Here is a 27,480-nt window from a genome sequence, read left to right as displayed (position 1 = left end):
AGTTTAGATCAGACTTTTGACCATGTTCTCTTTTGGAGTCTAGGATGAAAATGAAAACAAACTACAAAACAGGAGGCTAAAGTGGGTTTCTGACTCTATTTTAATGGCCCATTACAACAAGCTAATTATTGGAACCTGGTACGTAGTCAATTTCTGGGTTTCTAAGTATGATGGATATGCTACTACCATTTGAAAAGTGTCACAGAAATTTCACAAATTTGTTCCTAATTCTATAAAATACGAACATATTTGTATAAAATGTGAACAGCAAACAAGGAAGAGAAAATGGTAGGCAACACACCTTGTTCATGTTGATGTTATCTTGTTTCATTATGGTTAATGCAAAGTATTTATAGTTTGCTTGGAGTAAATAGGCAGTAAACTATAAGGTGCTGTTCCAGGTACAAGCCACAGGACTCAGCTATACAGCTGCGAAGAAAACGTTTTGAATGTGTTGTAAAGTGCAATATACAATTGTGATACTAGATGGAGATGGCGAGCTATAGCAAATTCAATGCATTTTTCAAAACGATTTTAAAAAAAAGATTTTCGCAGTGTTTTAAACATGTGTGTAGATTCCACCCGAGCCTCTGTGAGTCTGCTTCAGAATAAGTGGCCTGTAGGTATTTTAGTGTTAATTCACTGCAGGAGCATACCTGTGGTGTTAGTGCTGACATTTTGGATTTTTCTGCTTATATGGTTGATTTCAATATGGCAGCACCCATTTCAGAACCATGGAGATTCAGGAGAGAAATGGTGTTGGAGTCTCTTGGAGTTCTGTGGCAAACCAGGAATTTTTCTCATCCACACTCCTTGCCCTTTAGACATCTATTATAATTCAGCTGATGTCAAGTAAAGAAAACAAATTATTGTTGTTTAATCAATGCTAAATCTGAATCCACCATACAATGCAAAATGAATCTGTTGAGTTTTGTCTAACACAAGAACTAAAACAAGCTGTTTTTAAATTAAAGGTGGAGTGGAAATTGTAGTTTATTAACATCAGCTGGCTTTAAAAAGCAACATTTACTGGGCTTTAAAAGTGTTTAATTAACATTGTGTTTTACAGTAACAGAGAGCTACGACTCTATGAGCTCTCCAACTTGGAACCGTATTGCCAAATTGTGGCCCTTGAAACAATGCCTTTGTGTTTGGATTACAGGTACAGTTTGGACTCAACAGTCTTAACCAAATTACATCCACCCACCCCCCAGTTTATATACCTTTCCCGTGAATATAGAAGAAAGAAGACATATAGTTATTTTTTATTTCTAACATTTCCTATATTATATTGAGCTTGGATGAGACTAAAACCTATTTAGGAGCAGAAATACAGAATTAACGCCATCTGATTAACTGCAGTTCTTATTCTGTTCTAATAGCAATGGAAAAACATACAATCCAACTGCCTCTGTTTACTAGGGACAGCCTGTCCTTTTTTATGCCTGTCCCAATTTTCCTCCTCTTTTACGCTTCTTGGGACTCTTACACAGCTGCAAATAAAATGTTTCAAGTGTGTTGTAAAGTGCAATATACAAATGTGACACTAGATGATGATGGTGAGGTATGGCAAATTCAATATATTTTTCAAAACATTTTTTAAAAAAGCATTTTCACAGCGTTTTTTTTAAATATGTGTGTGGATTCCACCATGGAGATGCCTTGTTTAAAATTTCATTCATGGAAGATCTTCAGGGTTCAGCTCTGCCCCGCCAGCATTTCTAGAAGTTAGACCTCAGAGCGGGGGAATAGACCCATCTTGGCTTTTGTACACATGTATTTATACATTGTATTTGTATTCTTCTTTTTCTCCAAGGAGCTACTGTATGTATTAGCTATGATCAGGGTAGAAGCTTTATTTGAACAAATTACAGACAGACTGTATAATGCTTTTTCTTCCTGTTTAAAGTGTTTGGGGAGAAGGTGAATGCGTGATATCATATGGTGACGAGCAGGTATGTTGATACGGTTTGGTATGTTTTAATTCAGATATAAACTGAGAAAATGGCACAGCTAGAACTTACTGAGTTTTGCAGTTTGTTTCTAAGAAAGGTATCCACAACTTGTAAAAATGAAACACACAGAATATAGGTTTAAATATAATCAGAGATATTTTTTGCTGTTGGGCATTTGCTGCAGGATATAGACTACCCTTCTTCTCCTGTTCTTTTAAAAGGTAAAGGTAAAGGTACCCCTGACGTTAGGTCCAGTCGCAGATGACTCTGGGGTTGCGGCGCTCATCTCGCTTTATTGGCCAAGGGAGCCGGTGTTTGTCCACAGACAGCTTCCGGGTCATGTGTCCAGCATGACTAAGCTGCTTCTGGTGAAACCAGAGCAGCGCACGGAAACACCGTCTACCTTCCCGCCGGAGCGGTACCTATTTATCTACTTACACTTTTTGGTGTGCTTTCGAACTGCTAGGTGGGCAGGAGCTGGAACCAAACAACGGGAGCTCACCCCGTCGTGGGGATTCGAACCGCCGACCTTCTGATTGGCAAGCCCTAGGCTCAGTGGTTTAGACCACAGCGCCACCCGCTATTCTTTTAACCAATAGTTAAAAATGACCTTAGGCGTATGTTGTAGTGGTAATAATGCTGATTATAAATCTGGGTACTGATATGGTGGCATTTTGTTCAATACAGGGCTGTGTTAATATCCTGTTGATCAGTTCTGTGGCAGAAACACTGAGGTACGTGACAGTTTGACCAGGCCTATGTGGATTTTAACACAAAGTGTTACCCTATTCCCAAGCACTCTTTCATAATCTCTGGCATCTCCAGAGATGTGAAAGACTGTAGTCTAAAACGCTGGAGAGCCTCTACCAGTCTAAGTGGACAATATTGAGGTAGATACAGCATGCCTTGCTTCAGAAATGGCTTCCCTGTAATCCTTTAAAAAAAATAAAATGGTCATATCCACACCATACATTTAAAGCAAATGACTTAACCTAAAGAACCATGGGAACTGTAGTTTCTTAAGGGTATAGGAATTGTAGCTTCAGGAACTATACTTCCCAGGATTATTTGGAGGAGGGGATCCATGTGCTTTAAATGCCCATTACAGTGGTACCTCAGGTTACATACGCTTCAGGTTACAGACTCCGCTAACCCAGATATAGTGCTTCAGGTTAAGAACTTTGCTTCAGGATGAGAACAGAAATCGTGCTCCGGCGGCACAGCAGCAGCAGGAGGCCCCATTAGCTAAAGTGGTGCTTCAGGTTAAGAACAGTTTCAGGTTAAGAACAGACCTCTGGAACGAATTACGGTAAGTACTTAACCTGAGGTACCACTGTATTTGTGTTTTCAATATATAGTGTGGATGTGACCTTCCACTAACATGGCTGCAATCCACACTGGATGGGTTTGGATGATGTGGAGTCCTCAAAAAAGCATCACCAGCCTCTGTCCACAGAATGATGTCAAGTTCACTCCTCTCATGTGCACTGGTGGAGGAAGAGGAGTGCGGGGGGAGTGTACCGCCCCTGGCAGCGTGATCCCAGTAGAGTACCATCGCGGCTGCCCCCTGCCTGCGCTGGGTGCCCCGCCCTCACAGGTAGTGCCCTCCGCCCCCAGGATGCACACCAGCCCCGCCCCCGCCTGCTCTCAACCCCCTCCCGCCCGGTGCCGAAAAATGAAGCTCCGCCACTGCTCGTGTGGAGCTCCCAATTCTGCCCACCAAATTGTGGGCAGAAGAATTTCCACCAGCGGTAGCCCATTCTGCAGGTAGCAAGAGTGACAGTTATTTGCACATTTGTTGGCATGCTTCCTTAAAGCTCCTTTAAAAGAAAACAGAATCTATTGGGGCATTATTGCATCAAGACAAAGTCTGCGAGAATAATTTCCTAGATGCTAATTCAGAATAGTATGTTTGGTTGTGAATCCAATATTGTCTGGGTTTCATTCTTCCACCCTAACTGTGTGTGTGTGTGTGTGTGTGTGTGTTCTGATAGGAATTGGACAAAATATCCACCCGTGGAAGAAATCCCAACCATTTCTGCCAATTCTATTTATGAGCAAGAAAATATCACCTTCATTCGCTGGAAGGTTCATAATGACTGGGTTACCAAGGTAAGAGAACTTCAGACATTTGTGCTGTCTTCTACATGTTCAACTACTATCTTCTTTCTGTTAACTGTGAAGGATTCAGATAATTATTTCCCATGAGCAGGTGGGTGCAGTTGCTTGCATTTGCTTTGAAGAGGTTTTTGAGGAGTATTCTTATTTCACGATCCCACCATATTATTTGTAAGATCATTTCTGCACAGCACATCTTACCTCACCTGCTTTTGGGAAGGTTGTGCTTCTCCTTGCTTTCCCCAGATTTGCCTTTGTTGCGCCACGGCATTTGCCTGGGATATCCTTGGGACACTCTGAATTTCATAGGATTTTCCTTTGCACATTTGCTATTGCAGATTCAATATATCCCTTCTATGGAATCCGTCATCTCTAGTTCAAATGATGATTGCACTGCACTGGTTATAGGTAAGTTGGGCATTCTCTAGCAGAATAAACATGTCAGAATTTGAAGTTGAAGTAAGATTTAATAAAAGATAGCGGTCATTTCTCCTTCACTTTTTTTAAAAGAGGATAGTTTATTTTAGTTGATCTCATTGTTATCTAGCCTATCTTCCAAGGAGGTCAGGGCAACAGATGTGCTTTCTCCTGCTCACTCTCTATTTTGTCTTTTCAAAAGCACTTTCTGCGTAGAGTAGCACAAAAGATAGGGACCAACCTAAGGACTGAACCAGAGTCACGTGACTCAAATGGTTGAGCAATGTTTTGAACCCAGGTACTCTTGGTCCTCATTCCACTATGTTATTCCTCCCCAACAAATGTGCAGAAAATTTGTTCATAGGAGCACAAAGAGATGCCTTATACCAAATCAGACACCTGGTCCATCTAGCTCAGGATTGTCAACAGTAATTGGCAGTGGATCTCTATGGTTTCAGGTCAAGAGTGTTTCCCAGCCCTACCTGGAAGCACCCAGCAGTGAACCTGGGAGTAGAGATGGAAGGATCAGTCAGTTTCATTTCTCTCTGTTTCTCAGTTGTGCACCCCGGAAATGATGTCTTTCAGCTTCTGCCTTCTGGAAGAAGGTGCAGGGTTATAAAGACTAGGACTATGCAACTGAGAAACAGTTTCTATCCAAATGCAATTTTGGTTTTAAACGCAGTGTAAGGTAGTCTCTATGGGAGTATCTTGTATTTAATTATGGGGTATCAGAGTTTTTAGAGGGCTGCCCAGGCTGGGATAGCAGGCTTGTTGGTTTTTGAATGTCTGATGTAGATTTTTTCAATTTTGTTGTTCTGTATGGGACAATGACAATAAAGATTATCGTATTGTATTGTATGTCTCCCAATCTTAAATTCAGTTGTCCACATTTTGCCACAATTTGCAGTTTTCCTTCTTAATTGTTTTTCATGAAAATTCATCAGCATTTTAGTGTGAATTTCTCCTAATAAGCACACTTGAAGTTTTGACTCGTGCGCATTTTTGCAAGCAAGTTCCCTAATATACGGTATGCATTTTTGTAAACATTGGTTGCAGAACTGCATTGGATCAATGCAAATTTTGAAGGATAGCTGTGTTTTGGCTTGCATATTATTTTGGAAAGTGTGAATTTGATAGATTTGGCTTTAAATGCACACTGAATTGAATTTCTCCTCCCTGGCGACCTGGAACTTTGCATGGAAAGCATATGCTCTACCACCTGAGCTTACAGCCCTTTCCTAGGAATGGAATCAATTATCTCTCTACCTTGAGGGCTTTCAGTTTGTCTTCTGTTAAGTTGTGAGCGAACATATCAGACGACACAGCAATTCTTCCAAAGCAGCTCTTTATTTGTAAGCTGGAACAGAACTGAGCTGAGGAGCTCAGTCAGCCTGCTTATATAGAGCTCCAGAACAATGTAACTGTTGCCATTTTCTAAAACTATCCAATCACTGAACGTCACTTTTGATCCTTCATTTGCATGCAAACTATCCAATCACTGAACGTCACTTTCGATGCTTCATTTGCATAACTATCTACAGTATCCCCCTGCTGGCCCAGGGTGAGAACTTCAGTACATAACATCTTCCTTCCCTTCCCATGCAACTCTTCTGTTTTCTTATCACAGGTTACGTTAGCAGAACCAAAAATGTGAAGCATCGCTTGAAAACTCTGATGGGTTCCAGCACTGTCAGCCATAACAAATTCGCCCCACCAGCTACTGCTTCTCCAGCAAGGCGCTTTCAGTGTGATGAATCTGTTTTTAAGGTGCACAAAGGAGTCAAGACCTTTGACTTCTGCAGAGAAAGCAATATTCTTTTGACTGGTGGTTTGGACCGGAATATCCGTCTATGGAACCCTTATGTCCCTGGGTAAATAAAGCTAAAATGGGTTAAAACTTGCCTATTTCTATCCGTTTGCTAGCTGATGGCTTTGAGGTATTTTTTAAAAGCTATCATTATGTTGTTTCAATGCAAACGTTCTTCACAGAAGAGCAAATCTTTAAAGAATTGTTCCAAACCGTAATGTGTATATGTGCATGTGTTTGCAACTGCAGGCTCTTATGTTTCAGCCCTAGACATATGTAAAAGTGAAAATACTTTGTTGGTGTGAATATAAGCCACCTCCAAATATAGACTTTACCCGTAAAATGAGAACCCTGCTTCTCTGCCTTAGCCCGATTATAGGGCTTTATACAAGCCACATTGGTGGGGGAGGGAAGTGCAGCCTATATTCAGACCAATATGGTAAGTCTTTTGGATGCTGCTGTTGTCTATATAGTGTGCATGTTGCCTCTACACAGAGTGCATCAGAACAGGGCCCTGCCCTGAGGAGCTTACAATTTAAATACAAAGAATAAAAAGTGGAGGTAGAGAAGCAGCAGGTGGTTGACTCAGTGACAATTAACCTTCCCTGTGACAAAGTGTTATTAGATGGATTTCACACGTGCCACCCAAAAGCACTTCTGAGGCGCTCTCATGCTATTCATGAGCATACATGGCAGACAGAAATGCAGTTTTCAATGCACTCATATTGGGCTTTTAAATGGATTGGTGGCTGGGCAGGGAGGTGTATTCACAATTGCATTTCAACCTTACTGTGGATGGAAGTGCTTTATCTTATTAATTTTAAAGAAATCTATAGGCTCTCTGATGCTTGATTGCTGAGCAAACTACTCCTAAGTTAACCTAAAATATGTTTGCCACTCACTAGGTGGCCGATTGCAATACTGCGAGGACATACTTCCCCAATTGGTTTCCTATGCATTGCTCATGGCAGTACAAATATTTTCTCAGTTTCTCTGGATAGCACCATCAAGGTAAGGGTTTTGATCGGCAATGAACTGCTTGGTTTATTACTGCTAGTACAGTTTGTATTCCACCCTTCATCCAAACCCCAGGGTAGTTCACAGCAGAAAGATGCAAAATGAGAACACAAAATACATAATACAGTGGTACCTCGGGTTACATACACTTCAGGTTACAGACTCCGCTAACCCAGAAATAGTACTTCAGGTTAAGAACTTTGCTTCAGGATGAGAACAGAAATCGTGCTCCGGCAGCGCGGCGGCAGCAGGAGGCCCCATTAGCTAAAGTGGTGCTTCAGGTTAAGAACAGTTTCAGGTTAAGTACGGACCTCCGGAACAAATTAAGTACTTAACCCAAGGTACCACTGTAAAATGAAAACCAATAACCCCCACCCACAAACACATAAAAAAGCCATAGAATGTTCATCAGTCAAATGCCTGGTTGAAGGGAAACATTTTTGCCTGGCACCTGAAGATATGTAATGATGGCACCAGGCGACCCTCCCTAGGGAGAGCATTCCATAAATGGGATTTTAGAAGACAGAATGTCACCATATGACCACATAGCCTGGATTCTGTGGATTGTCTATAATAAGTGTGTCTAAGTACGGATCTCTGTGTGCTCTGCCACTGAACTATCGTGCCTCCTCTGCTTGCATCAAACACAGAACAAATATTGCACATCCCTGCAAAGGTTTCTTCAGTGTGGTATCATATACAATTGCCATGGTGTCATATGAAATTGCCAGTCATGCTTGTCTCGTGTGCCAGATGGCCTATTCATCCCAAGCAAGGAGTCACTAAGGGGTGGGGACAGAGATGTCACAACTCGGGCAATCAGACACACACCGAAATGTAGGTTTGGGCTTTTCTCTCTCTGTGTGGTTTAGATTCCCAGATACAGGATTTTGCAACATACGGTCTACCTAACACCTGAAACCGGAACGGAATGTTTAGTAGTGTCAGAGTCAGTGATCAGTACTAAAAAGTAGAAGGAAGGGTGGATGGAGATAATGGTAGCCATAGAATTAAACCTCTGCACAAGCAGCTACCTATTCCTAGAGGTACAGTTCACACTTCCAGTATTGCAATATGATTGCTTCTCAATTTGCTAGAAAGGAAGTAACAGCTGGAGGCTTCCTTAGGTGTTCAGTGAATCCATTTTTCTCTCACACAATTTTATCCGCATGTGTTATTGAACAACCACAAAGTGCTAATAGATCTTATCAGTCACGAAGAATGGCAAATCACTGTTTTCACTTGTAAGATTTCACTTTTCTGAAAGTTCTGCCTCATGGAACTCAAAATCTTAATGTCTTAATACCTGGGAAAGAATCAGGGGAGATATATTTATATATTGTGACAATCTCAGGAGATAACTGGGCTGATCAATTTATTTTTTCAATCATTTACCATGGGACAGTTTTGTGCTATCAGGGCAATAGGTTTGTGATATGGGTGACAGCTTTTCTGAACTCGTATATTTCTTCTCAAAGGTCTGGGATATTGAAGACCATTCCTGCCTCCTTACAGTCATGCCCAAAGCCAGCCAAATCAGAGGGGAGATGGAAGCCTGCTACTTTTCACCCGACTTGCAAGCCCTTTATGTTGCAGCTGAAACTTTTGGGCTCCTACAATTCCAATATAAGTAGGCAAACAATATACCAATCTGCTATAGACATTGAGTCAAGCACAATCTATGCATAGTTTCTTCTATGGGCAGTGTGTTTGAATGTTGCTACATAAAATCAAATGGGTGGTGACCAATACATTGCTCCATGTAGAAGAGACATCAAAAACACATACGTTATGCGAGCACTAACTTGAACAGCATTTTTAAAATCAAAATTTACTATAGAGCAGGGTTTCCCAAACTTGGGTCTCCATCTGTTTTTGGACTACAATTCCCATCACCCCTGTCCCGCTAGCTAGGGATGATGGAGGTTGTAGTCCAAAAACAGCTGGATACCCAAGTTTGGGAAACCCTGCTCTAGAGCAAGGCCCCCCAACGCCACTGCCTGTCATTCTCTTTTTTTTAAAAAAAAAAAATATTTATTAAAATTACAAACAAAATAAAAGTAAAAAAAGAAAAAAGAAAAATACAAAGGTAATGAAAGTGGAGAATTTGAATGAAAGATTGAATGGTTTTTGTTGTTTTTTTTGCCTGTCATTCTCGTTTTGACACTCGAAGTGGTCAAAACATCACAAGCAAATAAGAAGTCCTGATTATGGCCCCACGTGTATCTCTTTTGGATTTAGATAAAAACAGAGTCAGATATTTTCCTAGTCATGTAGTTCTCCAGTACATGACATTAAAAGAACTCAGTGCCTGCTGTGCAAAATATATTGAGATTAAAACATGTCCATATACAGGCCATTTTCAGATTACTGGTTTGTGAAGCCATGAAACAGTGCCCTCCTTTACCCCTTCTCTCCTCCTGATGCAAATCCTTGTTTGCATGAAGCCAGAGTTTTCTGTTGCACCTGAACCAGGGAGCTCTGGGTGAGTGTTAGTATACAAACCAGGAAAGTGAACTGTTACCTGGCATTAAGGCAGAGTGTCCCCAGTTTGGATGTAGCAAGAGACTCTAGTTTAATGCACATCAGGAGCTTCACACCAAAGCTGGCGCACAACAGGAAGAGCTCACCTATCCATGGCACTCATGCACAGCTTCATAAATCATAAATCTGAACACAGCCCCAGTGTACCTCTCCTCTTCGTCATCTTGTGGTGTTATCTTTTTCAGGGAGAATCAGAACCAAGATTCAGGCACATCCCATAACAAGCCTATCTTTTGCTGCCAGTATAACCAGCAACTGCAGCATGTGATTAGTTGCTCAGAAGACTCCGTAAGTAACCCTGAGACTATGACCCAGTTTGTGTGCAACATTCCTGGCCTTACAAACCATCATTTATTAGCCATAGAATTAGTATCAAGTACACACAGTCCCTCTTCTTTTGCCTTGCCTTCCCCCTTTGTGCTGGCTTCAGAACATTGACCCTGGCCTCTTTAAACTATAGTTTCTCACTATGTCCAAAATTGTGGCTTAATATCAAGTTATTAACTAAGCTTTTACAACTGTGGTTTAAGATCTTGGTTTGTAAACCAGCTTTATGACACAGTGCATCATTTCAGATGTCATGGAGACCTGTAACTTCAGCAGATCAGAATCAAAGTGCTGAAGCTGGCACATGAAGGGAAGCAGCAGAGGTGGAGAGCATGTGGGCCTAATTCTCATTCCCAGTTTAATAAACTGTGGCTTATTAGTCCAGAAAGACTGTGTCTGAAAAGGTCCACTGTGGCAATGCTGCGTGAGAACCCTTAAACAATTTAAAACTTGTTTGGTTTTTTGGGTGTCAGAAATACCTGCTCTCCCTATAAGAATTAAACATATTAATAGGTGCGGCAGAAATTTCTGGGATTTCTTGCCATACCCAAGTGGTAGCAAGCAGTGCTTGAAAAGCCAGCTTTAGGACAAAGAGGTGGATTCTGATGCCTTTACTGCCTGCTGTCCCAGTTCAGGTGAAACTTTTGCATCTTCAACAGTTAATGCTAATTTTATTCTGAATTTTAGAAATAGTTTATAGGCATCTTTTCTTGTGACCTTTAAGCTTCCTGATTTCCTCGCTTTATGTTTATTTATTTATTCAGCATGAGAGAAGAGAGATCAGTCCTCAGTTCCACACTCCTATCCCTTTTATTTCTTCTAATAGGTTATAAAAATGTGGGATCTTAAAACTGGACAGCTGATTGTTAAAGTGCGTGAAGCTCACGGAGGAGCTGCTGTAACTTGCATGGCCTTAGATACCATTGGAAAGAGGTATTCAATATCTAGTTATCATCAGATTAACAGAATTACACCTTCTAACCTCCAAAGAGCACACCTCCACCACCAGGGTTTGGGAGGCAAGGAGGTATAATTTGTTGAGGCTGGCTTGTGTCGTATCTGTTGCTGTTTTCTGTTGTTTTAATTTTGCTGTGTTTGTACCAATGTCCTAATTGATTGTAGAAATAGGTATTGGTGTGTTTAAATGCTTTGCACACCGCCTGGGGACTGTATTGTGTATGGCAGTCTAGAAATATATATGCACATGCACTTGCATCCATGCACACTCACATAGAGCAGCCAGCAGGGAGGGGCAGCAGCGCTTACCTGATCTCCCAGGATGTGCGTTGATTCAGCTTCCCAGATAGTGGAAGAATAAGGGTGCAAGGAGGTTGAATGCACTGGTACTGCACCAATCTCCCCACCACCTTGTCCCATTGCCTCCTGGAAAGATGTGGAGATGCTTCTGGCAGGTAGGTACCACCAGCCACACCTATAGATACAGGTAGAGTTGAGTTGTGTTCTCCTTACTCCTTATTATGATATTCTCCAGCTGTCAAACTTGGAGCTCTTTCAGAGTTAGTTGTTTTGGAGGGCGGGTGGGTAATAATATCCAGGTAGGAAAATGCTTCTGATGCATTCATGGACTTAGCAGATGTTAAGTTTATCAATGTCTGCTCTGTTATCTATGGACACCCCCCCACTCCCCGCCCCCAAGCCTACTTTCTCACTGTTAGCAGGTCTAGGGAGCTCTTGTCAGCAGGTCCCCTGTTGGGACGGTGAGTTATCAACAGATGCCCAACCATGCCAATACTTGATCCTGAGCATCAGAAGATTGATGTAGATTGATATGTGTGGGTGGGAAGCATCAACAATGCAGTGTGCACAGCATGATCAGCAGGAGGTACAAAGCTAGTAAGCTGAATAGGCAACGGTTTTACCAACAATTTTCTATACTGTCAGTTGTCATTAATTCAATTGCCAGTTTGCAATTCCATTACAACGAACAGTTTCCCCCTGCTGTCTAGGTTGATCACTGGTGGCGCAGATGGCAGTCTGAAGAAATGGGATAGCAGCACCCTTGGATACATGCATACCATTAAGCAAGGTAGAGAGCTAATGGCCAGCCTCTTAGTTTCTCTGATATTTTGCCAGCAACTGCAACATGATCATCATTTGCTCTCTCTTTCAGCTATCAGTTCAGCTGATGAAGTCACTGCTTGCACATATGCTGATCTTTACGACAACAGGTACAAAGGATGTTGTTGTTACTATTTTAAAAATGAAAAGTATAAATGGCTAAGAAAATGCAAGTAAGCTGGGAAGAGGTCTCTACTGAATGATCTTATAGGAATAATTTGGACACCTGCAAGATGGACGTATCAGACAATTCAGCCAGTTGAAACACACACAAACTCTGGAAGCATAGAAAAGTATTGAACCTATCATGGAATCTCCTGCGGTTAAATCAAGTTATCCAATAAGTCTTCAGGAAAGACTGTGCATATTTTGTATGCAATTTGCATAGGTGGGGAACCTGTGACCCTGCAGATGTTGCTAGACTCCATTTACCATCATTCCTGACCATAGGCTATACTTCCTGGAGCTAGGCTTCAAGTCCAACAACATCTGGGAAGACACAGCTTTCTCCTCCCTCCTGTGCACACTTACTTGGCAGTAAGGCAAATAAAAAATAGAGTTTTACCTCCGAGTAAGAATTTTATGGGGCATACTTGCAGCTGAGTGTTTGGGTTTCCAACTTTAGTGTTTTAAACTTACAGTGGTACCTTGGCACTTACAGCGGTACCTTGGTGTTAAATAAATTGGCTCCTGAACGCTGCAAACCCGGAAGTAAGTGTTCCAGTTTTCAAACGTTTTTCGGAAGCCAAATGTCCAACACGGCTTCTGCTTGAGTGAAAGAAGTTTCTGCAACCAAATGGAAGCCGTGCCAATTGGTTTTCAAACAGTTTCGGGAGTCGAACGGACTCTTGGAATGGATTAAGTTCAAGAACTGAGGTACCACTGTAGTGTGTTTATAGCCCTTACACTTGCTGAAAATAAATGTAACATTTGTGAAGGTGGGTACAGGTAGATTAAGGATGATAAACCATGCCAGCGCGAAATAAGCCATTGTTCGTTTAGCTTCTGAATTCTTATATACATATGAAAATCAGTGATGCCACGCTGCTTATGTAGTTTTTTCCTTTTAGGATTCAACACAAAAGGGGTTATATTAAAATTGGCTGTCCTCTTTAAATAACATGTTTCAATTTTTTAAAAGATACATCATCTCTGTTGGATGGGGCAGGAAGATCACTATTTTCCTGGTAAGTATAAATTAATGTTAAGTTTAGTTGCTCCACTATAAGATGTTGGGAAGGCCAAAAATGGGAAATTTTAGGTGTTCCACAATGAACTCAGTAAGAAATTGGAAGCCCAGAATAACTATACCAGCACTGTGCACCCGAAAGATGGACAGGCATCTAATATGGAGAATGACTTGTTCAGGATAATGGACACTTGTCTGAGCAGGTTTCTGGAAATTTTTTTGTCCAATCAGTTCATAGAGCTTTTCCTTACAGCCAATGACTTCTTTGAGTAGTACAGTATAAACAGTTCCCATTCCCTCTTAATACTGCAGACATGAACAGAAAGTGTGATGTCTATATGTGCATAAGTATGACTGGTTTATTGGAGGCACTCAGTAATGACAACTACATGTTCAAAGGCAGAACGCTTCTAACAAATGCCAGGGAGCACAACTGGGAGTGGGGTGTTTCCTTCAAGATATCCCATGTAGGCTTCCTCGAGGCATCTGATGGGTCACTGGAGGAAGTTTTGGGGAATGACTGTAGCTCAGGGACAGAGCACAGTCTTTATGTGCAGAAGGTCCTAGGTTCAGTCACCAAGTAGGGTTGGGAAACACTTCTGTCTGAAACCAAGGTTAGCTGCTGCCACAATACACATCTCGTTGGATTGATTTTGTGGCTTGGTATAAAACAGTTTCCTATGCTCATTTCTAAGTATGATGCCAGATTATATGGATCTTTGGTCTAATCCAGTTGGCTGTTATTATGTTTCTAATCTCTATTATATGGCTCCCCCACCCCAAATCAGAATTGTCTTGTGTCTACAGCTGATCCTGCCTACCCCATGGATGTGAATGAAAGGCAAAGTTGTCTGACAATATTTTTCAGTTTCTATAGCTCCAGCATTGCCTTTTTCTAGAAATATGAGTAGTACCAGTAGCACTGCTTTGACACACATTATTAACCTATGTTTAAGTAAAAAATAATAATAAATTTGTTTATCCATGAAAGAATTATGAATCTCTGGAACCAAAGATGGAACTGAAAAGTTTTTAATTTCAGGATATTGATGATGAAGTCGTTGAAGGCTCATACCCACAACTGGACTGGATTAGAAGTATGGTAAGATATTAACTTGCAGTGAGAAATGGTAGTTAGACATGAATAAAAGTTGAAAAGATTTCTACATGAATTTGCTTAGAGCAGAGCAGGGCCACCCAAATGTTGCTAAACTACAACATCTGTTATCCCTTCCTGTTAGCCATGCTGGATGGGACTGATGAGACTTGGGAGACCAATAACATCTGGAGAGCCAGAGCTTCTCTACTCTTAGTTTAGAGCATAAGATACACCCCATGTGTGCTTGATAGGGCAATGACGGCATGATAATGACCACTTTGCCATTGCACCATGCAGGAACAGGCCCACAAGGATGATATTTTATGTGTAGCTTCGTGTCCTCCACATTTCTTGGCCACTTCTAGTTTTGATGGTGAAGTTCTCATATGGAATCTGGTATCAGGACATCTCTGCAGCCGTCTTCATGCTGTAGACAGAGCAGCAAGGGAAGGAGAAACAGGTGAGTAGGATTAGACCTTTTGCTGTGCTAAAATAAATGCTTAAAAGAACTCACAAGGTGTGGTGAGAGAAGTGAAAAACGAAGAATGTATAGTGTCAGTAATGAAAATGTTTTAAAAATGGATTTCTTGTCTGTGCCACCACAAATGGTAAAAAAAAGGATCTCTGGTAACTGGAGTAAATTGCACGGTGGGCTACAACCACTGTACAAACCTAGCTGACCAGGCAATAACCACTTGGAAGACATTTAAATATTATTCTGTGTGACAGCCACAGTATGTGCAAATTCCAGCCCCCATTGCTGTTGCTACATATTTTAAAGGGGAAAGTGGCTATGTTGATACACACAGGGTTTTTTTTTATCTGGGTCTCCATTTCCAAGTACAAAATGTTGAGTTAAAAGAACTTAGACTCCCAAGTCATTTGGTGTGTTTTCAAATCACAAGATGAACCAAGTAGATTGAGGAAGCTGTGAGCAAATTTTACTATGTGACAAGGTGCTACACCTTTACCTGACGTACGGCAACATCCTCCCACACAGAACAATTAAAGCCGCTCCCCAAGGAGTGGTAATCATATGCACAGATGGCCTCCATCTGCCTCCACTACTGACACCAGTCTCCCTGCCTGATTACATAGTTGGTAAATGTTAGATGTGCACCATCTCAAGCCTGGAGTGAGGGTGCTTCCTGTGAGAGTTTATTGTGGGAGCGCAGAGTCCACACAATGGAAATGTCACCCAATTGCCAGCTTCTGTGTACCTGCAGGTATATGTACCTGTGCCATCAATTGCGGATAACACCTCATTCATCCGATGAAGTGGCCTGTTGCCCACAAGAACTTATGCTGTAGTAAATTTGCTAGTTTTGACGGTGCTACAAGACTGTGTGTGAGAGGAAGTGTCTTGTGGAGTCTCCTGGGTGAGCTGGGCTTGGCTTTACAGATTACAACAGTGAAATGCATTGCTGACAAATATCCTGTGCTGGTGTGAGATTGTGGAAATACTTTGTGCTGGATTGTGCTGGAAATGCTTTCATGGTTCGTTTTGTCCCCTCCCAGAGGATTTAACCATCAATAAAATCATTTTCCTCTTATCAAGGCTGGAAAAGAAGAAAACAGCTGCAATGTTAGTGGCTAGTGGACCTAGAGGTAAAGACAAAAGTTAAATAAATAGTTAGTTAGTTAGTTAGTTAGTTAGTTAGTTAGTTAGTTAGTTAGTGTGGGGCTGGGGTTCAGAGGCCTGCATATGCTCAGATCCCATATTCTTCTCACGGCTCCAGGTACTCACCAAAAACCTGCTCACAGATTGGGGAACCTTTCAAAATGGCTGCCAATGCAGTGCAAGGGCCTGCAGTCCAAAGGGTGTTTCAGGGCCAGGCTAGGCAAGACACTATTCATACAACCATCAATTGTGTGAAAGGTTATTTGGGAGGCTGGGGGCTTGCATTCCCGCTGCATTCCTCACACCATATATTTAAAGAACATTGCTTCCCCACCCCCTGAAATCTGGGAACTGCAGTTTACTCCTCACAGAGCTATAATTTCCAGCACCCTTAACAAACCACAGTTCCTGGGATTCCTTAGGAGAAACAAAGCGTTTTAAATGTTGGTATGGAAGTGATCCGACTATTGTCATTGGGAGAAAAAACCTACCATTGTAGCCATTAGAGCTTTCCTCTCAATCCAAATATCAGGCAAGCAGGGCAGGGAGGTGGGTGGGAACACCCCGATGGCACCTGAGGCTGTCATAAGTTGCAGCACTTGTGACTTTGATGGTGCAGCACCATGGCCAAGAGACTGAGCTACAAATCAGGTGGAGCTCCCAGTCCAAAACTCACCTCCGCCATTAACTCAATGGCTTTAGGTAAGAGTCTCTCCCTCTCTCCTTCAGTCCCCCCCCCATTTGCAATATGAGAGAGAATAATCCTGACTTACATGGTTACTGTAAGGATGACAGTTAGCTAATGCACAGGAAGCACTTTGAAGCACCTGAGAGTGATACCCAAATACAAAATATTATTAACAGGATGTTGTTCAATCATTGACACTTAAGAGGCAATGCCTCTTAAGATTAGCGCTGTTGAAAGAAGCACTCAGATCAAACAGGCATTTTAGCAAGGGAGATCCTTTCTTAAGAAATTCAACTCAAAATTTCTTCCTTCTGCCAACTGCATATTGAGAAGAGGCTTTGGCCTTGCATCAGTACCTAGATTTGTGGAAGGATGTTAATCTGTAGAAGCTTTCTGAAATAGTCTTAGTATAGAGCCTATTGTGTGACCATTGTAGGGTCAGAATGAACATTTCAGTACAGAGAAAAAAATTCAGGTTTCAGAGTTTCTAGCAGAAAACCAACACCCCCCACCCCACCCCCAACCACAGGGCAGACTTCTTCTACTTTAAGGGGGGAATGCCGAAAATCTCATTTTCATCTATATGATACTGTTATTGATACCGTGATTGCTGTTATTTCCCAGGTTATATTGCATTCTGGAATATATATGGCCGTGGGAGCCTTTTTGCTTATTTCTCTAATGTAAGTGCTGCTCATTTTCTGGAAGAATGTTTTACATGTTGCTAATTTCCATTTGTAAGGCCTCTGTATGTTTTTATTAGTGCTGTGAGATTCCTAACAGTTTGGAAACAAACAAAATAAGAACTAAATAATTCATAACTGGAAGTGGCACACATTCATTTAGGTTGCAATCCTAAACACCAGGGCTGGGTAGCTAGTGGTCCTCCAGATGTTGCTAGACCACAAATCCCATCTTTGCAGACCACCATCCATGCTGGAGTCCAGTAACATCTGGAATGTCATAGGTTCCCTACCCCTGCTAGCTACACTTACTGGGGGAGTAAGCCCCGTTGCATGCTGTAGGATCGACTTCTGAGTAAATATGCATAGGATTGCTCTGTGCATTAGGGCTTTGCCTGTATCCTCTTCTGACTTTTCATATGATGGTAGTCTAAGCATCAAGGTGAACCCAGAGACAGTGCTAGCCCAGGGCATCTTGTGATCAGAGACAAAGGACAAGATGCCACCCTGCTGCTTCCACATACAGAAGCTAGCTAGACTGAGAGCTGACTCTCAGTGGTATCCCTCCCTGAGGGCAACAGGTTACTTTAGGAGATACAGAGTGTGGGGCATGCACAACCCTATTCCCTCCAACAAACCTGTTTGCATAGCACAAAACCATGGGTTGGTATTACATTAGAATCAACCTAATATGTAACATAATGTGCAATCAAAATAAAGAGTAAACAATATCCTATTGATAGTTGGGCTGGATGCATGCATTTCACATGTTTGCTTGGCTTAAGACAGCCTTAAAATGTAGGCACTTCTGCCTGTGTATGCCGAAATTGCACTTAAAATCTCACCACATGCACCAACTGAAATGCAAAACTAATCATTCACCAAAAGTGACACAAGAAACGAAGTGCTCCTAAGAGTGCAAGGAAGCTTCAATCCAACACACCCTTCTAGGCAGGGCAGGGAGCGAGTTCCATTGAACTTGGTTGAATTTATTTCTGAGAACATCATCACAGAATTATGCTGTTAGTCCTCCCTCTTGAAAGAGAGTAAAAATAAAATAATGCATCGCTTAAAGGACATTTCCGCCACAACTTTAGTACTGAAGCTTCTACAATCCAGCAGCTAACGGATGAGTTTGTTACATGATTGTATGTATGTATGTACAGTATGTATGATTATTATTATTTCCTTGCTTGCAGTCAAAAGAGAGATCCACAGTCAGTGACATGGCAGTTGATGACAAGGACTTCCTCTTGTGTGCAGGAGACCAACTGGGCTTTCTCCATATCTGGAACATTGCAGAATATGCCATTAATGGCCCAGAAGCCAAGCCACCAGTTTGTGAGAGAAACATTTTTATTCAAAACCCAAAAGTTTCATATTTGCTCCCGAGTGTACAGTATGTCCTTACCTTAGTCTCCCCTCCTTCTTTTTTTCAAATAGTACTTCGCAGCTGGAACACTCACAACTGCAGCATAACCGGGTAAGACACGCTGAGGAAAACAAGGCCCATGAGGAAAGATTAGGAGCTGGTGAATCCATTGGGGACAAGCTCCCTTTACTTCCATTTTAGGCCACCTTCTCATGGTGCACTGGTGGTGGCAGTTTAGCTCTTTTGCCTGCACTGCCTGCTTGGGTAAGAAAGCACAGACCCTGTAGAAGAGCAGTGGGGAGCTGGATTCAGCCAGTGGATTGGGTGCTTATCTCCCCCTCCCCCATGGGCCAACTTTGAAAGGCACACAACATCACAACGGCATTTGAAAGGCACATGACACCACAATATCAATAGGTGATCTGTTTTTCCATAGCACCATTGCAAGCCACAACAATCAGCACTGTGCTTTGCAAGTCCTGAGCATCAGTCAGTTGTCTGCGCTGGCAAAGTACTGTGTATGGCATGTATCCCCCTTTTGGCTCAACTGCATCTTTATTTGCCCCACACGTGACATCACATATGATGTCGCATGTTGGGCATGTGGGTATGGTTTGGCATTGAGGAGTTCTACGAGTATTGCCATTCTAGCTGTGGAAAGAACTTGAGAAACAAGATGTTTAAGAGAGTAAGGAAATTCCGCAGCAGTGCCTATTTTCAGAGCAGTTGTCAATATAACAAATTAAACCCATTTTCTTTTTCCAATGGAGTAGCATCAGCCTTATGAATGAGCACCAGCTTCTCCTCACTACTTCTTTAGACTACAATGCAAAGTTGTGGAGCCTAAAAGGGGAATATATAGGTAAGATTTAATTTTAGGTGGAAATACATATACATTATTACACACCACTCCAATCTCCCAGCAGTGTGAGATTCCAGGCTCTTACCCAGGGTTCATGTTTCCTTTTGGTAATGAGTACAGTGGAAGCTGTGGTCTCTTTGATATATGGTTTATTTACACATATATACAACTTAAGCCTACAGTGGAGGGGTTCACAGCATCAACAACCCAAGAGAGTATTGTTTCCTCCATAGCAGCAGCCTTGAATTCAAACAGAAATCAAACATCGTGCTCTGCCTTTCTGCTTTTCTTCTCGGTCACAACACAACCAAACTCAACTCTAAACTCTGGCTTTTGGCGTTCTATCTGTGAGTTGAGGGAGGGGCCCTACCTATTTGCTGTATTGCACAGAGCCCCCTTAATCCTATGTTCTCTTAATCTCATCACGAATCTAGCCTGGCTTACATTTTAACACTTGTTGGACCCAGGAATAAGGAGTTGTTGCACCCACAAACTGATAACTATACACACACTGCACGATCTGTCTGCAACCCACATACCCCTATCCTGTTTTGCCACATCAAACTTTCTCTGATTGCATCTGGAACGGAACCATCACCACTGCATCGTCACGGAGCAGAAGTCTTATCAATTGCTACTAACCATGATGGCTACTGCTTGTCCTCCACGGTTGAGGCCGTAATGCTTTTGCACACGTCTCTGGAAAGCATAGGGCTGGAGATTGCTCTTGTGCTCAGGTCCGGCTTGCAGGTCTCCCACAGGCATGCTCTAGGTGTCCACTATGCGAACAGGATGCTTGTCTAGGTGGGCCATTGGTCTGATCCTGCAAGCTCTCGTTATGTTCTTATGTGGTTGTTCATTCCCGAGTACTGTAACAGTGGTTTTGGTTTTTTGAAAGCTTTATTTTGGGTTGTATCCAATCAAGTTATTCAGTTAGCAGGTCTTCCACCTGCACAATGGGACTTCCTCTTCCTTTACTCTCTTGTTGTCCTCCCAAATCTGTCCTGTGGTTTTCTCCAACCCTTTGGAGAAGATTGGTTGGGGGAGGAAGGGAGCAGAAATTTCATTGCGCAGGCAGATGTTTTTATCTAACAGGACAACTTGGTTGGATAGAGTCCTTTGTCTACATGCAAGTAAAAGTTGAATATATGCATAACAGAGAAGATTCTGAGGTAGTCAAGTATAACATTTTAAAGTAACTTTACTTTTTTTTAATTAAAAAAAGGTACATTTGGTCAAAGAGAACCATGGAACATAAAAGAGAAGTCATCTTGGGGACTATCAGAATCCAACCCGAGTTCAGAAAATAGCTGTGATTCTTTTGGACACGAATCTACAAGAACCTTTGACACACAGAAGAAATCCAAAATGGATGCTGAGGTAGGAATATTATCATCACTGGGCAGTATTTGAGTTTTATTTAGAGCAGACACATTGAAATTAATGAGCATGACTAAGTTAGGTCCATTAATTTCAAAAGGTCCACTATGATTAAAAATTAGCTATCTCCCATTGTCTTTTCTTTACATTAGCATTTGGCTTCATTGCCATCTGGCTCCTGTCCCCAAATCAGGTATATTATATTCTTGATAATTAAGGATAAAATTTCATGTATCTGATGAAGTGGCCTGCAGCCCATGAAATACTCAACAGTATACTCCCCCTCCCCATGCTCAATAGCTCTTGAGATGTGAAACTGCATAGCTTTTTTAATCTGGACAAATCTGCGATTTTTGCAAGCCTCTGATAAGTATAATGAAAAAGATGAAGAATCAGAAAATGGGATAAAATTTAATGAAGTGTTCATTGAGTACTGTATTGGTCCTCTGCCTTCTTCTCAGCTCTTTTTATGGAAATGAATGTTTATGCCTGCTTGCCACGTGGAGGGACTGGAAAACAGCATAATTTTCAGAATATTTTTTTTTAAAAAACTATTATGTTGGCTTATCCTGGTTTTGCTAATTTTTTTTTTGCCTGCTCCTCTTAAATTTTAAGAATGAGATGCTAGGTTCCTTACAGTTCAGCAGCTTCTAGCTCTTTGTAACAAAATAATTTCAAATCAAATTTACTTTTTATTTATGTTCTTTTAACATACCAAACATAATTTAATGGCTAAACACGTTATACACAATACTTTGTTACTTTTGGAGCCAAAAAATAACATTTGATCTGTAATATATGCCAGTGTGGTGTAGTGGTTAAGAGCGGTAGTCTTGTAATCAGGGGAACCGGGTTCGCGTCTCCGCTCCTCCACATGCAGCTGCTGGGTGACCTTGGGCCAGTCACACTTCTTTGAAGTCTCTCAGCCCCACTCACCTCACAGAGTGTTTGTTGTGGGGGAGGAAGGGAAAGGAGAATGTTAGCCGCTTTGAGACTCCTTAAAGGGAGTGAAAGGCGGGATATCAAATCCAAACTCCTCTTCTTCTTCTTCTTCTTCTTCTTCTTCTTCTTCTTCTTCTTCTAGAAAGTATTTTACTACCTTGCAACCATTTTACTACCTTTTCTTAGTCCTACTGCTACTATCGCCCTTTGCTTCGAAGCTAAAATTATACCGCACAATTGTGTCACCAACTCACCCCACAAACCCTTTCTCCCTTCTGGGAAAGCATTGTAATTATAGTTGCTGTTTCACCAAAAACCTTTATTTTCTGGGAAATCATTGCTCCCTGTGTACTTTGAGGGCACTTCTCTACCCAGCCTAAATGACTGGTATGTTATCCCATAGATGATTTGGGACACTTGCACTTCAAAGATGGTAATAGATGATGAACTTGCTGAAGAACTGAAGCAAAGGCAGATAGACAGACTACACAGGTGTGTACAACTTGAATTTAAATCCTCTTTATTCACCGACAACATACTGGCCCATACTAGGTTAGCCTAACAGATATGCAAGTCTTGCATGGCATAATAGAATGCTGCACTCTATAAAATACACAGGACAACTGAAAATTAAATTGTGTTGACAGATGAGTCCATACTCAAGTGCACAGACTCTGTGTGCGATACAGTAGCAACATGTATTTCTCAAAGCTGCTTTTTGCATCTACCATTCCCTTTGTGTGCCTTGTTAGAAGTTTCCCAGACTCCTAGCTATCCATATAATCTATTCTCTCCCCATTCCCTCATCTAATTTCTCAAATTTAAGAAGTCTTAATTTTATGTCATTTGGAAACGTATCCCTCTTACAACTACTAGCCAGAAAGAAAACAGCACACCATTTATCTTTCAGGTCAAAGCAGTTCCAGTGGAAACCTATTCAACATGATGCAAACCGAATAAATTCTTATCACTCTCTTCCACTGTGTGAGTTAGCCGACACACAGCTTGCCTTCCACAAACCAAATCTAGCAGCAGAACTTGATGACCCATTTCAGTTGGAAATTTAACAGCTTCTTGGACAGGCTGCAGGGCAGAGGCCGCCTTTAAGCAACCAAGCAACTTTTCTCAAATGTATGATGTGTAAAAAGCAAGCAGAATTTATAAAGTGTGCTGATGTGTTTTTTTCTGACCAAAGAACTTTGATGGCTGTTAAGAGATCAGTCCTCTTCGTGGACAATAATCCCATTGGTTAGGACGATTACTGTATTACAGTAGCAGATTAAGCTGAAACTAGTGGCAATAAAAAAGTCTCAGGGGAACATCACTTCTGGTTCAAGAAGTAGATTTAAATATTTATTATAAATTTTTACACACAATCTCTGGTAAATAAGTGTTGCCACTTGGAAATCAACTGACATATTCATCCATTTGTGCATGATGTAACTATGAAGGATTCCATCCTTTACATATAAACACTTTGCATACTTAAACACTGCTATAAGGTTATCCAAGCTGAACACACTCCTGTCCCATGGAGACACATTTACATAAGAAAACACTTGCTAAATATAAAATGACTGTAGAACCCTGGCCATGGCAGCTGATTGACTTTAGCTTCAGCTTCCGTTATGGTGAACTGATTTCCCCAATTCACACCTTCATTTTTCTGTGTTTTGAGGTACATGCCTGTTATGAGAAAACTAAATGGAGTCACCTTGCAGCTTACAAGAATTGTACCATTTTGCTATTCACAAATTTATCCTAACAAAATAGCAAATGGTGTTTTTTTTAATTGGGCAATGCAATTTAGCAAGCCTCTGTCCTCCTCATACATACTAATATATTCACAGGAACCCATTCCAAATTCCAAACTGTGGAAATGAATTTGAAATTGCAAAGATCATTCTTCATAATATGATTTTACACTTCTGACTTGAACTTGCTAGCTGGCAGCCTTGGGTATTCTAACTGCTGTTTAAAGTAGCTCTTCTGAAGCAAGGCTGGAAATAAAACAGTCTTGTTTTGGAACCTTAGGTATCTCTCTGTGTGTATTGTGTCTGTGTGCAAGAAAGGAAGATAGCAGGAAAGTTTCCACTTATACAGAAAGGTAACTCAAAAAACGACAACATTGGTCTGTAGGATAACAGCTCTGTAGAGAAGCTTGTACTGTGAATTATGGCCTATTAATCTGCTGATTTTTGTAAGATACCTACTTAATTTAAGTAGCAATGGAGCGGGGGCATATTAGTCACTGCATGAATGGGTTAAGAAAATAGACCTGTATTCCCAGACTTGGCTATGTCACACACCCTCTTCTCTGATGTGCTAGGAAGCGAAGCCTTCTCTTCCTGTTCTCTCTCTGATCAAGGAGCAAGCTTAGGGCATGCGTTTGAAGTTTTCATTCTGTATATTCTGTCTTCTCCTTGCTGCTGCTTCGATAAATGCATGAATCTGACTTTTGGAACATTTTGTAAGTAAAGCTTTTTAAGCTAACAGTGTGTGGTTTGTTCATTGCCAGAGGGGTAAAAAGAGAGGAGTGATGTGTGCAACTAAATGGGTTATGAAAAGGGTTTAATAGCCTATATTCCCATGCAATAGTGCTGCTTGACTTTTGTGAGTTTAAACTCTGATACTGGGGGCTCTTTCCTGCTGGAGAGTTCATTCAGCCCTGCATTTTGAATCCAGGCACACAGCCGATTCTTTCATTCATATCCCCCAAGGATTCATACCCCTCCCCCAAACTAGTACCAAGGCCTGCATTCCGACTCAGATAAATAAATACCTATAATTGAATTGTGGCCAATTTAAATTTACACCAAATTTAAGTGAGAAACTAGCCACTTAAATCAGGCATAGGCAAACTCCGGCCCTCCAGATGTTTGGGACAACAATTGCCATCATCCCTAGCTAACAGGAACATGGGTTATGGATGATGGGAATTGTAGTCCCAAACATCTGGAGGGCCAGAGTTTGCCTACGCCTGGCTTAAATCATGGCTGGGTAATCCATGGCCCTTCAGATCTTGTTGGACTACAACTCCCATCATCCCTGATTTAAATGGTGGGTTCCATTTTTTTTAGGTAAGGGCCTTGGAAGATGAAGGAATAACCAGTTAACGTGAGCAGGCATCAATGCAGAAGGACATGACGTATGGAGTGAAATTATAATTCCTGGTGGCATGACTATGAATAATGAATCTATAAAACTATAATTACTGGTGTTAGGTGGAGATATATTTCCAAAAGGATTAAAGTAGTGCCCACTCTTGAAAATAGGAGCTGAACAAAAGCAGACAGTACCACTAATTTGCTGTTGTGAGATAAGAGATAACTCATGCATATAAGCCACTGGGGGAGTAAAACAAAGTTGCTAATTAATTTTTCCCCATCACTCATGTTCAACATCATCCTCAACCAGAAGTGGGCAGAAAGTAGACAGGAGGAAAAAAAAGCAGACTATGCAAAACTGCTCAGTCTGCCTTCCTGATATTCACTAAGCACTTTGCTCGTGTGTTTTTCATTCTCAGTAGCATGCAAATACCCCATCCCAGACACATTTAACTACACTAACTAACTACTGAAGTCACAGTGAACCACAGGGACATGATGGAGAAGAAATTTAATTTATCTCAGATACAAGGCACTATCCTCTATTAAGCCTAAACTGGAGAGGCCAAATCCATTCTTATTGTTTTAAGAAGATACTTAGCTCCACAGGTCATGTGATACTGTGCCTCATGAGTTCTAGCACCTGTTGACATACCATTGTGACTTAGGGTACATACTGTATCATTCAGTCCATGGTCTAGTATATTAACACTTAAAACGTACTTTAAAATTACTCAAAATGCTAAACATAAGCCAAAAGTATGAACAGTGCTTTCGTTACATATAGTCTGCAACTTAGAAATAATGTTCACTCAGAAACAGAAAGGTGTATAAAGCTAAACCCATGCCGTAAAATGTAAAGAGATGCATTGAAAAATCTAGCATTTCTATCCCAAAAAGAAAGAGTCCACGTTCACCAAGAAGCTTTACATATATGTCACACTTTAATAGGGTGGTTTTGATTTAACAGCTTCCCCTGCAAAGCACTCAAACTACTTTGAAGAAAAAGTATGGAAAAGTGAAGAAAACCCCTGGAAGGCCAGCTTAGAAACTTTTTGAATGAATTCTGGGCAAACTCCATATGCCTACGCTGCTGGATTACTATTAATACAAACAAGGTTCCATCTTTGTACCTTTTCATTAAAGGAATATTTTTCTGCAACAAATCATGGGATAAAGAACAATTGCAAAAGTGTACAACCTCCTTTCTAATCTGAGCAACATTTCCTTAAATAATTTGGTGGGAACCATGCTTCATCCCTGAAGATATGAGCAGGGGGTTTCTAATGCTGTAACAGACCATTCTTTTCTGCCATACTTTTCCACATCAATATTCTAGCTTGGACATTTTATACACAGCTCTCTGTAACCAATAATCACTTTAGTATACAGAATTCATTTGTTTAGAGTAAGTCATTACGAAGTCAGCGTGACGTACCAGAAACTGAATTCAGAATATGCTTGAATATGCACATGAAGAGTTTACCTCACCCTGAAGCTGCTGGAAGTCTGGAAGGAATGGTCTCATCCCATGAATGCCTGTGCTAAATTGACTGCAAGGACATCACTAGTTCCACATATAAGAGAAAAATACAGGTCAAAAGAATGTAGCAAAATTGCATAATCCATTATCCTAGGTATTGGTCATAAAAACAGTAATCGGCTGCTTATCTGTGATTTGACTTCCTTTGGGTTATCTATCAAACACTGTAAAATAGGGTTATGCTCCACTGGTGTCATAAGACAGACTTATGGCAGGGGCAAATAGGAGAAAGTGACTCCTAATCCCTCCCAATAAAGCAGGCTTCCAAGTATCCACCAGTGTACAAAGCCTAACACAATAATAAGTTTAATTCTTTCCTTCACATTTTTTGAAAAAACAAGCATTTTATCTAGCTGGCAGATTGGCATAAAATGGGGTAAGCACTAAGTTTTCTGCAAGCATCTCTTGGCAAGGAGGTAGGAAATCCACTAAAGACCCAAGCTCAAGAAAGGATCCTGATCCATGGAAGACTGAATACTGAATGACCCCAGTCTTCTTCTCCCACCCAACCCCGTATATTATTCAGTAACAATGTCTTGAAAGATAGAATCCACAATTGCCCCTAAATGTTGAGTAATTTCAACTGGCTTCTTCCAGTTGACAAGGAATTCCACTTGCATGAGATCTTGTTATGGGGGACAAAGAGAAAACATCTGCACCACTCATTATTAAGATGGCAGTAGGTGGATTAGTTTGCTGAGGCATCTGAAAGGGGTGTGGTACACTTGGG

The 27,480-nt window shown here is 41.2% G+C and overlaps 1 protein-coding gene across 6 annotated transcripts in view; it reads left to right on the top strand.

Annotated features, from left to right (window-relative positions):
* Positions 1-24,324, top strand: part of LOC309540631 (cilia- and flagella-associated protein 337-like) — a 33,599-nt gene extending 9,275 nt beyond the window's left edge. For 3 of the 6 annotated variants that reach the window (XM_082237614.1, XM_082237613.1, XM_082237615.1), the window contains exons 3-26: positions 44-138; positions 1,070-1,162; positions 1,910-1,955; positions 2,643-2,689; positions 3,950-4,067; positions 4,412-4,481; positions 6,118-6,361; positions 7,203-7,308; positions 8,793-8,944; positions 10,044-10,146; positions 11,012-11,118; positions 12,153-12,232; positions 12,317-12,374; positions 13,406-13,451; positions 14,496-14,555; positions 14,850-15,012; positions 16,071-16,160; positions 17,486-17,544; positions 18,744-18,885; positions 18,988-19,027; positions 19,687-19,778; positions 21,004-21,158; positions 22,504-22,592; positions 23,011-24,324. In XM_082237614.1, the coding sequence (XP_082093740.1) occupies positions 44-138; positions 1,070-1,162; positions 1,910-1,955; positions 2,643-2,689; positions 3,950-4,067; positions 4,412-4,481; positions 6,118-6,361; positions 7,203-7,308; positions 8,793-8,944; positions 10,044-10,146; positions 11,012-11,118; positions 12,153-12,232; positions 12,317-12,374; positions 13,406-13,451; positions 14,496-14,555; positions 14,850-15,012; positions 16,071-16,160; positions 17,486-17,544; positions 18,744-18,885; positions 18,988-19,027; positions 19,687-19,778; positions 21,004-21,158; positions 22,504-22,592; positions 23,011-23,167 (2,412 nt within the window). In that variant the 3' untranslated portion in view covers positions 23,168-24,324. The remainder of the gene's footprint in view (positions 1-43; positions 139-1,069; positions 1,163-1,909; positions 1,956-2,642; positions 2,690-3,949; positions 4,068-4,411; positions 4,482-6,117; positions 6,362-7,202; positions 7,309-8,792; positions 8,945-10,043; positions 10,147-11,011; positions 11,119-12,152; positions 12,233-12,316; positions 12,375-13,405; positions 13,452-14,495; positions 14,556-14,849; positions 15,013-16,070; positions 16,161-17,485; positions 17,545-18,743; positions 18,886-18,987; positions 19,028-19,686; positions 19,779-21,003; positions 21,159-22,503; positions 22,593-23,010) is intronic. The other 3 variants (XM_082237616.1, XM_082237617.1, XM_082237618.1) reach the window with 3 other exon arrangements.
* Positions 24,325-27,480: the final 3,156 nt, after the last annotated feature.

The sequence above is a fragment of the Podarcis vaucheri genome (assembly GCF_965113315.1).
Source record: "Podarcis vaucheri genome assembly, chromosome: 9".
In the NCBI taxonomy this organism is placed as follows: Eukaryota; Metazoa; Chordata; class Lepidosauria; order Squamata; family Lacertidae; genus Podarcis; species Podarcis vaucheri.
Note: the sequence above shows the minus strand (reverse complement) of the source record. Positions and strands in the feature narration are given on the sequence as shown.